The sequence below is a fragment of the Hydra vulgaris genome, chromosome 01, assembly GCF_038396675.1.
Source record: "Hydra vulgaris chromosome 01, alternate assembly HydraT2T_AEP".
Lineage (NCBI taxonomy): Eukaryota > Metazoa > Cnidaria > Hydrozoa > Anthoathecata > Hydridae > Hydra > Hydra vulgaris.
The window spans coordinates 72,070,001-72,086,220 of record NC_088920.1 but is presented as its reverse complement, the minus strand read 5'-3'; the positions used below and the strand labels follow the sequence as shown (position 1 = coordinate 72,086,220).

The 16,220-nt window shown below is 26.8% G+C and overlaps 1 protein-coding gene across 5 annotated transcripts in view; it reads left to right on the top strand.

Moving 5' to 3' along the window:
- The first annotated feature begins 3,136 nt into the window (after positions 1-3,136).
- Positions 3,137-16,220, top strand: part of LOC101239444 (centrosomal protein of 162 kDa) — a 56,914-nt gene continuing 43,830 nt past the window's right edge. For 3 of the 5 annotated variants that reach the window (XM_065789103.1, XM_065789102.1, XM_065789100.1), the window contains exons 1-5: positions 3,137-3,389; positions 6,769-6,966; positions 7,790-7,844; positions 13,779-13,833; positions 14,780-14,919. In XM_065789103.1, coding sequence (XP_065645175.1) covers positions 3,306-3,389; positions 6,769-6,966; positions 7,790-7,844; positions 13,779-13,833; positions 14,780-14,919 — 532 coding nt within the window. In that variant the 5' untranslated portion in view covers positions 3,137-3,305. The remainder of the gene's footprint in view (positions 3,390-6,768; positions 6,967-7,789; positions 7,845-13,778; positions 13,834-14,779; positions 14,920-16,220) is intronic. The other 2 variants (XM_065789101.1, XM_065789104.1) reach the window with 2 other exon arrangements.

Genomic DNA, 16,220 nt, shown 5'->3' with positions numbered 1-16,220 from the left:
AATAATAACTCGGCATTTTTATCTTTTTAATATCTTAAAAGCATTAACTTTTTCAGAAGGCGTTCTCTATATTTCATACACGAAAAATGTTTCATAATGTTCAAATGTTTTGGAGTTAGAGAGTTGAGAGAGGGTTATAGCCACAAGTAGCCTCCTCATCTGTAGTGGCTTTCTCGGCCTTGGGGAGGTGAATTACAAAAAAAAAAAAAAAAAAAAAAATATATATATATATATATATATATATATATATATATATAAGTAAAGGCAAAGTTATTAATTTATATTATTAATAATAACATAATACGTCATCTAAAGAAAAAGGGTTTTTAATTTACTTTAAAAAAAGGCAAATAGTAATGGGTAGTTTAAAATCAAAATTCGGCAAAACAATTTTATTCCAAATGTGCGGTACCCGGATAAGCTTATTAAAGTTCGTTTGACAAAAAGGTTAATTTGAAAAATCAGTATTTCTCAAATCGTATTTCTTGATAGGTTTTAAGTATCAAAGGCTAATAAGTAAATTAATAAATAATTGTAATAAATAAAATAAGTAGTAATGAAGTAATAACAGAATAAATGAAAATATAACAGCGAAAAAGTCACAGAATAAATAGTAATAATAAGACAAATGAGTAAAATATTTGTAATAATACATTTCAAGAAAAATTTTTCTTAAAAAAGTTTTTTTACAATTAGAGTATTGAACTTCAGCCTTTCTTAAAACATTTTCTCATAACATATATTTTAACACAACATATATTTCAACACAACATATATTTCGCCAAACATATATTTCAACACAGCATATATTTCGACAAACATATTTCAACACAACATATATTTCGCCAAACATATATTTCAACACAGCATATATTTCGACAAACATATTTCAACACAACATATATTTCGACAAACATATATTTCAACACAACATATATTTCAACACAACATATATTTCAATAAAATTAGTTAAACATTAACTTTCACCTTTCAATAAAAATAATTAAACATAAGCTTTCATTATTCAATAATAGTAATTTCAATAATAACTTCAATAAAAACATAAACTTGAAATAAAACTAATTAACGTTGCAAAAAAAAAAAGAAACAAAAATTGCAAAAGATATATGTAGTATATTCTCCTGAACAATGTGAAAAATATTCAATTAAAAAAATCTAATCAGCGGAATCGTTAGAGTTGAAATAGATGTTATGTTAAAGATTGTGATAAGCATTTTTGATCTTGAGTCTTCATCAGAAAACTTATAGTAAAAACTATAACTTAGGGAGATTAATGAGAGAAAAAAGTTATCTTGATATAACAAAGTTGAATGAACGGAAGTTTTATGTGATTACAGATGTCCTAATGACCCTAGAATTTTCTAAAATTACTTCCTTGTAAAGCAGTAACCAGATATGGATATAAGGAGAAAGCTATGATGGACCTATAATATCACAAAGACTTGTCTTGTTTAAATGAACTTAAAAATGTTTAAAACAAACTAAACATAAATGTATTGTACACTTTTACACCATTTATTAAAACATCAAGGAAGTTTAGAATATTAAGGGAAAAATTAATAAAAAAAATAAATAATAAAGATAATAATTTATACTATAAATTGTTATCTTTATTATTATTTTTTTCTTTATAAATTATAGAGATAACAATTATTATTTTTTTACAAATTTATTAACAATTTAATTAACAATCAAAATTTAACAATTTATTAATATTTTTTGTTACCTCTATAAATCATAGAGATAACAATTTATAAAGATAAGATTTATAGAAGCAACAATTTGAAATTCTTTGCGTGATTAAGGACCGTTGTTAAGGACCGTTGTATGTTATTTTTTTTCGAGATATATTGTTACATACATGTAGCTAGCAATATATCGTAGTAAGTTCAATTATGTTACAGCTAGCTAAAAGCATAAAAAAAAATTTGTAGCTAATCGATGGCTACATATTGCAGCTTTTTAGCTGGCAACGTTGTTATGATATATTGAGAGTTACACATCGTAGCTTTCTCGCTAGCAACTACATAACAATAATTCTATGCAGCCCCCCACCTACCCACCCCCTCCTTAACCTATTTTCAAATTATAGTTGCTTTTTTATCAACTAGTCGGCATTTAACATGTTTCAGTCGCCAGAGTTTTAGCTTTGAGTAACATTTTTTTAAAAAAGCAGTCGGCAGTTTTTAAGGATACACCTTATTTTATTCCTGGAATTGCATTTGGTTTTATAGCTACGCGATGACTATAGTCATCTATGGCTATAGCAAAAAGTATATATGAACCGGTGCAGCGGTTTGTATGTACTTATGCATATACATATCAAGTTTTTAGTTGTTGATTTTAAAACAACACGTAGATAGTAACAGATTTTTAGTTTGCTAAATATAGGCACTCTATACTGCTAATGATTTACACCCCTTTTTTTTAAAACATTTTATTATCATTAATAATTTTATTACTATTACAATTATTATTTTTATTATTATCTATTATTATTATCTTGTAGCTATCTTACAATAACAAGTCTGTATTTATTTAATAGCTACATATCAAAGTTTTGTAACCATCATCATTTGATAAAACTCCTAAAATAATTTAAAAAAAAAATGATGACAAGCAAAAAATGGCAAAAGTGGGGGTGGTATATTAGAAATCTGTTAATGATTACCTTGTTCGTATCCACTTCTTCTAAAACGCTCATCCATAGAACCACAATCAAACCAAGTTTTTCGAATTCTTTAAAGCAAAATTCGATTAGCTATCATCATAGTGATAACATCATAAACCACAGCTCACCATCTTCACTGCAATCACGCACGAGCTAGCCCGGCTAGCTGTTGATGGATGGAAATTAATCGAAACGGAACAGGCATTTTATCATACACTTTTTTGAGTACCCTACACCTCCCTAAAAATAATTACGCTTTTAACCTACATACAAAATTTTATGATATTTTTTTTAATTTAGTGTCTCCTTACTTTTTTAATTGACCCACTCTCCCCCCCCCCCCCCATCTCATATACTTGATTTGCAGACCCCTCTTTCCTTCCGAGCGTACGTACTTTTGGACTATCCCGAATTAAGAAAATATTTTTAAAATTAACTTTTTTCAGACTTACGACGAATAATGTCAAAAATTCTCTTAAAAATGACTTGACGGCTTCCATCCGATTTATGAAAAAAATCAAACGACTAAAAAATTATCAAAAAATAATAAAATCAATAAACAAAAACAAAGAAAAATAAAGATTCCGACAACGCCAAATATTTAAATTTGAAAATGTCTTCATCAAACTGGAAAAAACTGAAATCAAAGATTAAAGGAGCTTCTTTTGATGACGAGTTTGAAAAATTTATGAACGAGGTACAAGTTTAAATACATAAGCGCTTTAATATTGTCACAATGCTTATAACAATAATAACATTTCAAAGCAAAAACAAAGTTTACAAAATTTAATTAAATTAGAAAATCGATTGGATAAAATATCTTATCATAACTCCTAAAGAACGAACCTTTCCTTTTTATTTCTTGCCTTACGTTTAAGATTTTCTGCAATTGAAGCAATCAGTTTCCTTTAACTTTTTTTTTTCAGATCCGAGAAATTGAAAAATAAATTTATTTTTTTAAGTCTAATTTTCATTGTTTAAAATGTTAAAAATAATTTTTTCCTACTGGAAACTCTTCCTTGTGACAACCTGTTTTGTAAATCAAAACTGAGTATTTTACTTTGATAGCACCACTTGGAAGATTAATATTCAAGTTTTATGATCATAATGCAACTAATAAAGCTATTGCTTTGTAAAGGGCATTTTGTCTGCATAAATCATTACCAAGGATTAAAATCTGACAAAACAGGTCTTGAAAACTTATAATCAACAAATGTGTACACAATACCCTAAGCAACTAATCAATTAAAAAAGCTATTAATGTTAAATGAATATCATTTAAAATGTAAAAATAAAGTAAGAAGACTTAAATATATATTTTTTTACAATTATATATATTTTTTTGCATTAGTTTGAACTTTAAAAAAGACGAGTTGAATGGTTACTGAAGTGACTGGTTTATGAAGGTTACTTAGCAAAATTCTAAAAGCAACAATTAAGATTAAAATTTCTTTTAACAATTCAATGTTTATACCATGCAGTTGATATACATCAAATTAACATTTTTTATAAGATAAATTTCTTCGAAGTTGCGCAATTCCATTCTATGCCACGTGAAGAGCAAAAATTCATGGACCACCTTAAAAACTGCTGGAGTTTATTAACTTTTTATATAATTTTTTAAATAGTTCTTGTAAAAACCATTTTTCATAAGAACTATTTTACATAAAATTCAAAATTTTATGTATTTTATTTTACATAAATGTTTGATCTTCATGCAAAAAAGTGTTTTTCAAATTAAAATCATGGTGGATAAAATTAAAAAAGAAAAATTCAGCTGGTTAGAGAACCTTATTTGAAAGGAATAATTCATTAAAGTAAGCTGGGCCAAGGTTTTTTAAAAATTACCACAATGACATTTTATTGAACACTTTAGCGCTTAAACTCAAAAAATTTTATGTGTAAACTAATTAGTAGCATTTAAAGTAGGCAGCACAATTTTATACTATATGTGCTTCCAATACTGCATGCATACGTTTAGACATAAATTGTATAAGCTTTTGAATTGTGTACACTGGAATCGCTTGCCAAGCAGCCTCCAAATGCATCCAAAAATTATTTAAATTGCTTGGCTTTGTTCTGCTCTTTTTGGAAGTGCTCGCACAGATTTAAGATGGGGTTCAAATCTGGGTTCTGTGCTGCCCATTTAATTACAGTGACCAGAGATCCTTTTAGATTCTCTGAAGCCTTTTTTTGCCTTGTGCCACAGTGCATTGTCTTGCTAAAGGAAAATCATTTCATTTCACTGCACAGTATTAAAATATTGAAAAAAATTAAAAAAAAGTTTAAGGAAAAAAGCAACAGTTTTCTTGCTTATCGTCATGTCATCAGCACATTGCTGATATGAGAAGCCTTGTTGCTTTATTTTAAGTACCATTATCTTCACCTGTTGCTTGGTTGACAGTTTGCTATACTTCAATTTCTTAGGACTTTTCTTTCTGTACATATAAAATGTTTATTTTTTTGTTTTAAACACCAAATATAATTAAATGCAATAGAAATATAGAAATTGTTTTTATATAATTAATAAAAAAAATAATCCATTAAGGATATTTATCTAATGTCACTAATTATACTAATTGCTTAATTAGTTAATTAATCATTATCTCATTAAGAAAGCAAGTAAATTCAATGCAATTGCTTACATAGGCATGCAAAGTATTTTTGTTAGTTAAGCATACAAAAATAAAAATAATCACTTTTCAAATTAAGTTTTTAAAATTCTGGTCGCATATTTTTAAAAGTAACTACTGTGTAATTTTTATATAGAAAATGTCTATTAATAAAAAGTGTTATAATATTATTTGCCTTTTATTTATTTATTAATCATTTTTCTACTATTTGGTTTATTGAAAACTATTATTGTAAGAAATTTTTTATTATATCTGCCAGTGCCATTGTTTATTTTTTATTTTATTTTATAAATCTTTATTTAAAATTGAATAGTTAGCATTACAAGTAATGAATTTTACAATTTTATCTGTCCTGTAATATTAATAGTTTGCTAAGCATACAGGGGAGGAACATATTATTTATGCATTGAAAAAGCAGTAGAGCTTCCAATATTGCTTGGGAGGTAGAAGTAACTGACGCCATCATGAAGGATACGGAGGTATTTTTGAATAAAAGTTTTTTGGTAAGTAGTAGTTTTTGTTAGTCAACTTTTGAAGCATGATAGGGGTAAAAATCATGTTAGTAAAAATCCTTGTAAAATATCAAACAACCAAAAGCAGTTTAATACATCTGTCACACTTTGAAATGTTGAATTTTGAATGTCCATATAGATGATCAGATCTCTCATGCAGAAATTATGCAAGCTTTACATATTGTCAATTGTAATTATAGTTTCAAGTCAACTGAAAATGACAATGCAAGATTCAGCTCTATATTTCCTGAATGGCAAAGCGTTATAAGCAAGGTGAATCAAAAGTTAAAAATCAAATACAATTTGGAATTGCCCCTTATGTTAAAAGTATGTTAAAATCTGGTATTAAAAAAACATCATATGCTTTTAAGTTTGATGAGGCAACAAATAAGCAAGTAAAAAAACAGTATGATGAGTATCTTCAGTATTGGTCAGACAAAATTTATCAGACATAGGTATAAATAAAAATATATAAGTATTTTTTTCATCACGTTGAATCAAAATTTGAGAAATGTTCTTTATTGAAAAATTATATTATTAATTATATTAGTTGCAAAATATTTTCATGAAAATGAAATTATAAAATATTTATAATTGTTTTTATTAAATCCATTTTTGTTTTTATTGATAGTTTGCATGACTTTTCAAGACTTTCTTTTGGAATTGTAAATTTGATAACCATATGTACTATATAAATTATAGATATGTCAACCTCATAAAATGTCTGAAATATACTGTTTACACAGATAAAATGACTTCTGAGCTCTATTACAATTTTTCTTAAAATTTTCAAGCATACCATTAAAAAAATTCAATTATATTATTTTAAAAAAAACCATTTTGCATAAGTTGCAAAATATTGATTTTCATGAAAATGAGGGTTATAAAAAGTGGGTTATAATTGTTTTTATTTTTGTCTTCAATCAAACAGTCTCTTTCGGATGATTCTGGAAACAGTCCTCGTCGTTCAATTACTCCACTCAAGTCTCGTTTAAAGTCAATAAATACGCCTAAAGACAAAGTTCTTTCAGAAAAGCAATGGGAGTCAGAAGATGATTTTGGTGATTCAGTTCTTGCAGATATTGTAAATAGAAAATGGAATCAATCAAAATTTCAAGACAATGAATCGGTAAGTCTATTATTCAGAATATGATAAAAAATTCAAATGTTTTAATTGTTTAAATGACACAAAATATCAATCTTTTAAATGTTTAACATTTTTGCAACTGGAAATAGAATTAAAAATGATCCAAAAATGTTTTTAATTTTTTTATCTTTCTTTCTAGGAGGCCAAGTTAATTTTTTATTTATTGCTTTTTTTTAACATTTGGTCTATAGTAAAAAATGTTCTAACAATATATAACAAAGACAATAACAAAAAAATAAAATAAAAATGTTTCAACAAATAATCAAAAACACTTTAAATTTGTTCACATCAAAAGCTAGAGTCATGCTAAAGTCAACTAGAGTTACCTTAAACAAAAACAAAGTTCTTTTAAAATAATAAATATGCTAAAGTTGCATGAAAAAGTTTTTTTTTGGAAAATCTTATGACAACTACAAAAAAATGTCAACTTAATACCATTTAGGAACAACTTATGACTCTAAAATAAAAATAATAGGCTATTATGTATTATTTTCTATTTTTGTTTAAGTTGGAAGAAATTTATGTTTTGTTACCTGATAACTGCAAAATATTGTATATAGTTGTTTAGCAAGTTGATTCAAATTTACATAATCTTTGTTTTTAGAAAGTATAATTTTTTACAAATATGGTTTATATATATGTATATTACTAATTGTGAAAAAAGCTTTGTAATAACAAAACCAATCAGTTTAATTTTTTTTTACTAAAGTACTGACCACTGAGTCAAAGGAGATGTTGTTAAACCCTTTGGCTTCTATGGCCTTATTTTCTTGTTTTAAAATTGTCTACTAATACAAATTTTTAGATGAAAGAAAAAAATCAAGAAAATAATCATGGTATGATCAGAGATAGTTTAGAATGTAAGATATTTTTCTAAAAAAAATTCATTTTATTTATTACATAATTAAAAAAAAAAAAAAAACTGTCTGATGATCTGTCATTTTATCAATCATCTATCATTTTATCAATTATCTGTTATTAAAACAATCACCAGTCATTTTGTCAATTATTATTCATTATCATTCATCATTTTTATACATGATAAAAGCAAAAATTGGTAGAACTAGACCAATTTTCCATCTACTATTAGTGCAATAATGATTAAAATAGAAATAATTACAAATAAAAAAACAAAACAATAACAAAACAAACAAATGAAGTAAAAGTTGTATAATTGATGTTTTATTGGTTTCAATATTGTTGTTACAGAGTTGTATAATTGATGTTTTATTGGTTTCAAAATATTCAATATTGCATATTTTGTCAAGTTTTTATGTTTGATGTTAAAATATTTTTAATAATACAAATTTTATTATAATATATATTTAATATTTTTTATCATTATTTTATATCATTTATTGAGTGCTAGATGTTCTTAAAAAACAGAGCAATAAATTTGTATATCTAATTTATAATATAATAATCTAATTTTTTATTTGATACGTTGTTTCTCCATCTGTAGGTTCATCAGGAAGAATGTCTAAATATCAAAAAATTCAAATTATAGAAAAAATATTTCAAAGGAATTTGGGAATTGTTATAATTAATTATATAATTAGTTATTTTGCAACCAGGAAGCTATATTAACTACATTTTAATGTAGTTAATATAGCCTCCTGGAAGTTATATGAAATGCATTATAATGTAGTTAATATAGCCTCCTGGTTGCAAAATAACTAGTTACTATATAGTTAACTATAACACTGTGAATTATTTTTTATATAATTCAAAAATATTTGAAATTATTACTCATTTGAATCAAGAAAATTTACTTAGCAAAAAATCTGAATTAATTTCTAAATGCAGACATGAAAATAAGTACCTTTTAAAAACTTACAAAAACGAAATGACCAAACTAAAACTATCCTAGTTCTAAAGAAATCTTTTTATAATTAACTGTTTAATTTTTAAATTAAACATAGTACACATTTTTGGAAATGTTATTATAGACAAACACAGTTTTGCAATTTTTAGAAGTTTAGTTTAAAATACATATTTATTTTTATTTAGTTGCCAAATATATTTTGACAGCATAGTCTCTTTTAAGTATTTTTTATGTTTATAAGATTGTTTGTGGTTGGCATAACGTATTTTCCATTTGCCCTTGTTTAAACCAATATATTATTTATCAGGGTTATTTTGTGAGAAAACTATGCATTTGTAAATAATATTTTTTGATAAGCATTTTTCATTCATAGGGCATTCAATTTTTTGTTTGCAGTTACAATTTCATTTTTATTAATTAATGCAACATTGTGTTTCATAATTAATGCAACATTGCACAACATAGCAGTCGTGGCGCAGCGGTAGCGCACTTGCCTTAGAAACAAAGAATCTGTGATTCAAACCCCACCGATGGGCATGTTTTGCAACATTGGTTAGAAAGGAGGTGTGACAACTCATCGTTTTTTATAAGGGTTATAAGAATTTTACGAGAGGTTAAATCTGAAATTTCACAAGAAAATTCACAGTTTTTAAAAAAGAAAATTCACAGTTTTTAAATTAATGTTTATTTCAAAAATAGAAGCATGTTAAAATTATTTATTCTCAATTGCTTTTGAACAAATCTGTTTTCAATAAACATGTCAGTTAACAAATCTGTTTTCAATAAAACAGTTCAATAAGTCAGTTAAAAAAATTTATTTTGCAAATGAGGTTTACTACAGGTTGTGGAGAAATCCTTTAAATGGTTAAAATGTTCAAATTGTAATTTAAATGTGGTTTAATCTGAATTTTAGTGATTGCCTTTTTTGGATATACTTTGTAATCATATTTTCCTATTTTGTTATTTATAATGATTATATTGAAAGTTTTTTGTCTTGTTTTCAACTTCAATTGTTTATTGTATAGGTGGATATTGTTTATTTAAAATGTCTTGAAGTTGTTTTGCTCATGTTATTTTGACATATCGCTAGCAGTGCTAGAAAAAATGACCTAAAAATGGCTGTCCAGAATGCGCTTCGTCAACAACAACCATGGTGCCCATATGTCTGAAATCATTTTAAAATGATTTCAGACATGATTTCAAAAATTGACAGCCATATTGATTACAATTTTATTTTATGTTATTTTTCACAACTTCAAGTTCTATCAGGTTTTAAAAAACTTTTTTTTTTATATATAATCATAAAAATAATAATAGTAATAATAACAATAGTAATAATACTAAGTAATAATACTGATAATAAGAAGTATCAGATAATAAGAATAAGATAATAATAATAATAATAATCATATTATATAGTAATCATATAATAATAATAAGAAATATTCACGATAGATAAGATAACGACAGTTAAGCAAATTGTTAATAATAGATTATCATATCGTTTCTTTTTAACTGTTTTTTTAAAGTCACACTCGAAGGCCAACACTCTTCTTCATTTTTAGTAACTTCTGGAGTACCTCAAGGTTCTATACTTGGTCCTGTTTTGTTTCTTATCTACATTTATGATCTTTCTGATAACCTTACATCTAAAGTAGTTCTATGCTGATGACTCAATTTTTTGTCTTGACAAAATGTCTACTCTTTTTAATAATTTAGATCTAGCAGCCGATCTTGAGTCTGATCTCACTTCTGTAACAGATTGGGGCTTGCATTGGCTTGTGAATAGCTCCATCAAAACTCAAAATTCCATACCTCTACAAATCTCTTATTTATCCCTGAAAGACTCAAGCTGGCAGAGTTACTCTATCTGCTGAGCCTGAGCCTTTCTCCCTTGTCCCATCATAATATTGCAACTCTTTCTCTTTTTACAAATACTATTATGGTCGCTGCTCAAAGGAACTATTATCACTAGTTCCATCAACTTAAACTCATTCTCCCTTGTCATTCAGCAATGTCTTTTACTGTATCTGTCCCTGCACGCTTTAAAAACTTTTATTTGTCTACTTTTTCTCCTGTACTTCAACCCTTTGGAACTCTCTCCCATCTTCATGTTTTCCTGACTCATATGACCTACAACTTTTCAAATCTTCTGTCAACCCTTTTCTTGCTCAGAATTAAAAAAAGAAGGAAAAGATAATTGTAGTAATAATAGTTTATACAATTATAATTAATTATGCTGACAATTGTAGCATTAATTACAGGCAATAATCAGCCTAAAATACTTATTGTTTATTTTGTTTGATAAATATAACAATAATCAGTTGCCTCCCTTATACAGGTCTGGGTATAGTTTGAAGGGTGCTAATGTCTGGTAAAAAAATATGAGCCCTCTATATACATTGTTCTTACTATTTTATTTATTACAGCGTTTTTTTATTTAATAATTCTCTTTTGAGTTATTTGTTTAATTTTTTTTTTTTAATTTTTGTACAAAAGTTATCAATTTTTTAATTTTTATAAGCGTAATAGTATATTTTTGTAAGGTTATTGTAGAGGGAAGCACTTTTATGAATCACCATATAAAGTTGGGTGTTGTTTAAAATTTTTAATTAACATAAGACATTAAGAACATATTTGTATTTTCAAGTTTTTTGTTTTTAAATGATTACTTTTCATTTGTGTATCTTTTTTTCCTTATGCCTTTTGTTGAACTAATATACATTTTGTTGGGGGTATTTATATTTAGATGTATCTATATATATTTTAGATGCAAGGCATTTATAAACTGTTTTTTTTATGGATTGGCCCAGCTTTGCTCGCGAGAGCAGTTCGGTAGGCAATTGACAATCAACTTAAAACTGGTATGGACAAGGGGAATCTGACTGTTTAATTAAAACAAAGCATTGTGATGGCCGGAAACGGTTTTGACGCAATATGATTTCTGCCCAGAATGTCAGCCCATTTCTGCTCATGAAGTGAAGAAATTCAATCAAGCGCGGGTAAACGGCGGTAGTAACTATGACTCTATTAAGGTAGCCAAATGCTACAAAAAATTGGATTATAACTGAACACCTCTAAGTCAGAATCTGTGCTAGAAAGCAATGATAATTACCTCTGGAAAATCTTAGGCAAACAAGAGTAAGGCCCTGCAAAGAGCTCGTATGTCTCAATGTACTGACTCGGAGAAAAACTGACGAGGTGCTGATAAAGATCAAAATCTAAAATTTTTAGAGATAAATCCTATGCAGACGACTTGAACAAGAATGAGGTATTGTAAAAAGAAGAGGAACCTTTGTGCTGCAATCTTCTGAGATTAGGCCTCTACTTTTTTTTTTTTTTTTTAATATTGGTGTTACAACCTTCTCTCAACTCTTATTCTGAAACACAAACCTTAACAAAAAAGATCACTGCCTGAAGAAAAAGTTAAACGCAGCACTAGCTAGGACTTGGTGGGGATGAACTCACAAATTCTTGCTAACGAAGCAAGCACTCTAATACTACACCATCATCACATGACTTATTTACTTATAATAAATTACAATTGCATAAAATATACCTTAAAAGGGTATTTTATGGATCAGAAAAAGTATTCATGTTTGAGAAAAAAAATAGCTGCAATAAAATGGCAAGCAAAATAAAGAAAGGTAGATGCTTACTTTGTAATGACTAAGTTTAAAAATTAATGGTTACCTTGGTTACCTTAGCAGAAGATGCCCTTTTTTGGAGTTTTCTGTTATCAGATTTTAGCATGTAAAATCATATTAACAATGTTTCAAAAACTAAATAAAATTTAAAATTAAAAGTAATATATAGAGTTTTGATTATTTTTTTTATTTTTGATCTATAGGAAAATTTATCTTGCCCCATTTTATAAAGTTAAAGTTAAATAGGAGCCAAAAGTTTGTGCAAGTTTAAACAGACAATGCAGAAGGTACCTTTCTCCATGTCTGGTAGATACATATCTGGTAGATACTGTTTAAATCCTAACTTTCTTTTAATGTATGTACTAAAATCCCTAATCCTTAATCCATTTTTTTCTTTTATAAATTTAGTTTAAGGTCATCAGTGTTGTTTCATAAGCGCTTAAAAGTAAAAAAGTATTTCCATTTTTAGTATTAAATAATAATATAAACAGGAAACAACACAATACAGATTTGCACAGTGAGTACAGACCCAGCTGGCATTTGCTCCTAAAAAGACGTCTTTTGAACGTTCAAAAGACAATATGATAGTCTTTTGAATGTTTAAAAAATGTCTTATTTTCTCCTTCTGGGGATTAGTACGACATGCACAGCTTAGTACAGTAAGTACAGATTGGTACAGTAAGTACAGATTGGTACAATAAGTACAGATTGGTACAGTAAGTACAGATTGGTACACTATGTATAGATTGATACAATATGTATAGATTGGTACAGTAAGTACATATTGATACAGTAAGTACATGTTGGTACAGTAAGTAAATGTTGGTACACATTATTTACATGCAGAAATGATTTGATTTGTTTGTTTAGGTAATTTTTTTATAGTTTTTTATTCTACTTTAATTTGCATGTTACATTCACATGCCATTACATCATCATTACATCATCATTACATTCACAATTCTACTTATATTGAAAATTTCTTGGATGAGTGAGTTTACCCCAAGAGTTCAAAAAAATGGGGTGTAATATGGGGTAAATGATTTCTTTATAATTTTGTAAGCAAAATTGTAGGCGATCACAATAAAAATCAGATAAATTAAATTTTCATTTAGATTAAATTTTTCTATTTTAAATTTCAAATTTTGAAACCATTATCTCTTTAAAATGTTAAAAAGATTATTTTTTGGTCTTTTCTATTTACTTGGTTAAACCAGCATATTGTTTTGCAAAAATATTTTTTGAAGATATAAAATAGTTAAACATAAAGTTAAAAATATTAATTATATATATTAATTTTATATTAATTGTATAATTCATAGCTCCAGCAGTTCGGTCAGGTGCTTTAGATACAATTTTAAGTGAAGTAGAATATAGGTATGTCTACTTTTGTTTATGTACTTACACCATACACCTTTACTTTACACCAACTTTATGTACTTACACCATACACCTTTACTTTATGCCAACTTTATGTACTTACACCATACACCTTTACTTTACACCAACTTTATGTACTTACACCATACACCTTTACTTTACACCAACTTTATGTACTTACACCATACACCTTTACTTTACACCAACTTTATGTACTTACACCATACACCTTTACTTTACACCAACTTTATGTACTTACACCATACACCTTTACTTTACACCAACTTTATGTACTTACACCATACACCTTTACTTTACACCAACTTTATGTACTTACACCATACACCTTTACTTTACACCAACTTTATGTACTTACACCATACACCTTTACTTTACACCAACTTTATGTACTTACACCATACACCTTTACTTTACACCAACTTTATGTACTTACACCATACACCTTTACTTTACACCAACTTTATGTACTTACACCATACACCTTTACTTTACACCAACTTTATGTACTTACACCATACACCTTTACTTTACACCAACTTTATGTACTTACACCATACACCTTTATTTTACGCCAACTTTATGTACTTACACCATACACCTTTACTTTACACCAACTTTATGTACTTACACCATATACCTTTACTTTACACCAACTTTATATACTTACACCATACACCTTTACTTTACACCAACTTTATGTACTTACACCATACACCTTTACTTTACACCAACTTTATATACTTACACCATACACCTTTACTTTACACCAACTTTATGTACTTACACCATACACCTTTACTTTACACCAACTTTATGTACTTACACCATTCACCTTTACTTTACACCAACTTTATGTACTTACACCATACACCTTTACTTTATGCCAACTTAATTTGCCAATTAGTTTTTTAAATTTTTTTAGCAGCATTCACGAGTCTGATTCACAATCTGATAAGGAGAATGCAAGTGTTTCCATGGGAAACGAATCATCTATTGAACTTCCACTTACAAATAAACCCCTACAACTAAGTGAATTAAGTGAAAATAATGAAAATAATTCAGGTAATTAAGTAAAGTAATTATAAAATTTACAAATATTTTGAATATATTTATATAGGTATTTTACATTATATTTTATTATATTATACATTACAAACAAACAAACAAAAAGCCTCCTCAGACATTCAAATAAAAAAAATAAAAATAATTAATAAAAAAGAAACAACTGATTGGTTGAATAATAATAAGAAACAACCGATTAGTTGAATTATGAAAATTAAACTTAATACAATTTTTATTTACTTAAATATAATTAAATTTTTCATTCTTCATAAAAACATTGATTAATTCCAGTTTACTTTACCAGTGTTATAATACTGAATCATATAGTTTTTTCTTGTCTTTTTACTAAAGATGGCAAAATAAAGTTTATAAGTTGTTCCCCAAATGCATATCGTTCAAATTAATAAAGCGGGTGGGTTGGGATTGTACACTCTCCATTTTGTTTGTCATTTTGAAAATATGGGTTCCGAATGGGTGAGAAACCCTTAATGTAGACAAACAAGAGATATATATAGTAACTTCATTTATTTTATATTTGAGATGGTAAAAACAGTATTTTAGTTAACCAAGTTCCTTATTTGCTTTTGGTGTATATGCTTCTCTCATTTTATATCTTTAGATTAAAACACGCAAGACTCTCTCTATTTTTTTCATACTTTTTCATACTTTCATATTATTTTCATATTTATTGATCTTGAACTAGTCATACCTTAGATGTTTTTTGACCTTGAAACAAATTTCTTGTCAAATTTATTAATCATTTGTTACATTCTAGAAGTGTATTAAGTGCTGTCATTGAAATTTTCCTTCATTTTTTCAATGACTAATATTACATAAAATTCTATCATCCTAAATTTTTTCAATGATTGATATCACATAAATATTATCTGCGTACAATAAACAAATGTTTTAAATTTTGTGGGTTAAATTGTTAATGTATACTACAAATAAAAAAATTGTCCTACTTTTATTTAGAACAAAGTTATAGTTTCAATATTAATATATTTTTAATTAAATGAGATCTGGCATTACAATCTCTGTTAGTTTCAAGGTTGGCAAAAACCCATTTTTTTTAAAAAAAACCTAGCCCAGTGGGTTATTTTGGGTAATTTTGGGTTTTATTGGGAATTTTTATTTCGTCTCTGTAAATATTTTTTTTTGTTTTTTTGTTTAATGATATTAAAAATTAGTTTTATTTTCTACTTTAACATTATTTAAAATATATTTTATATATTGTTATTTAATAATTTATAACAAGAATTTTTCAAATTATTTTGAAAAAGATTTTTAAATATAATTTA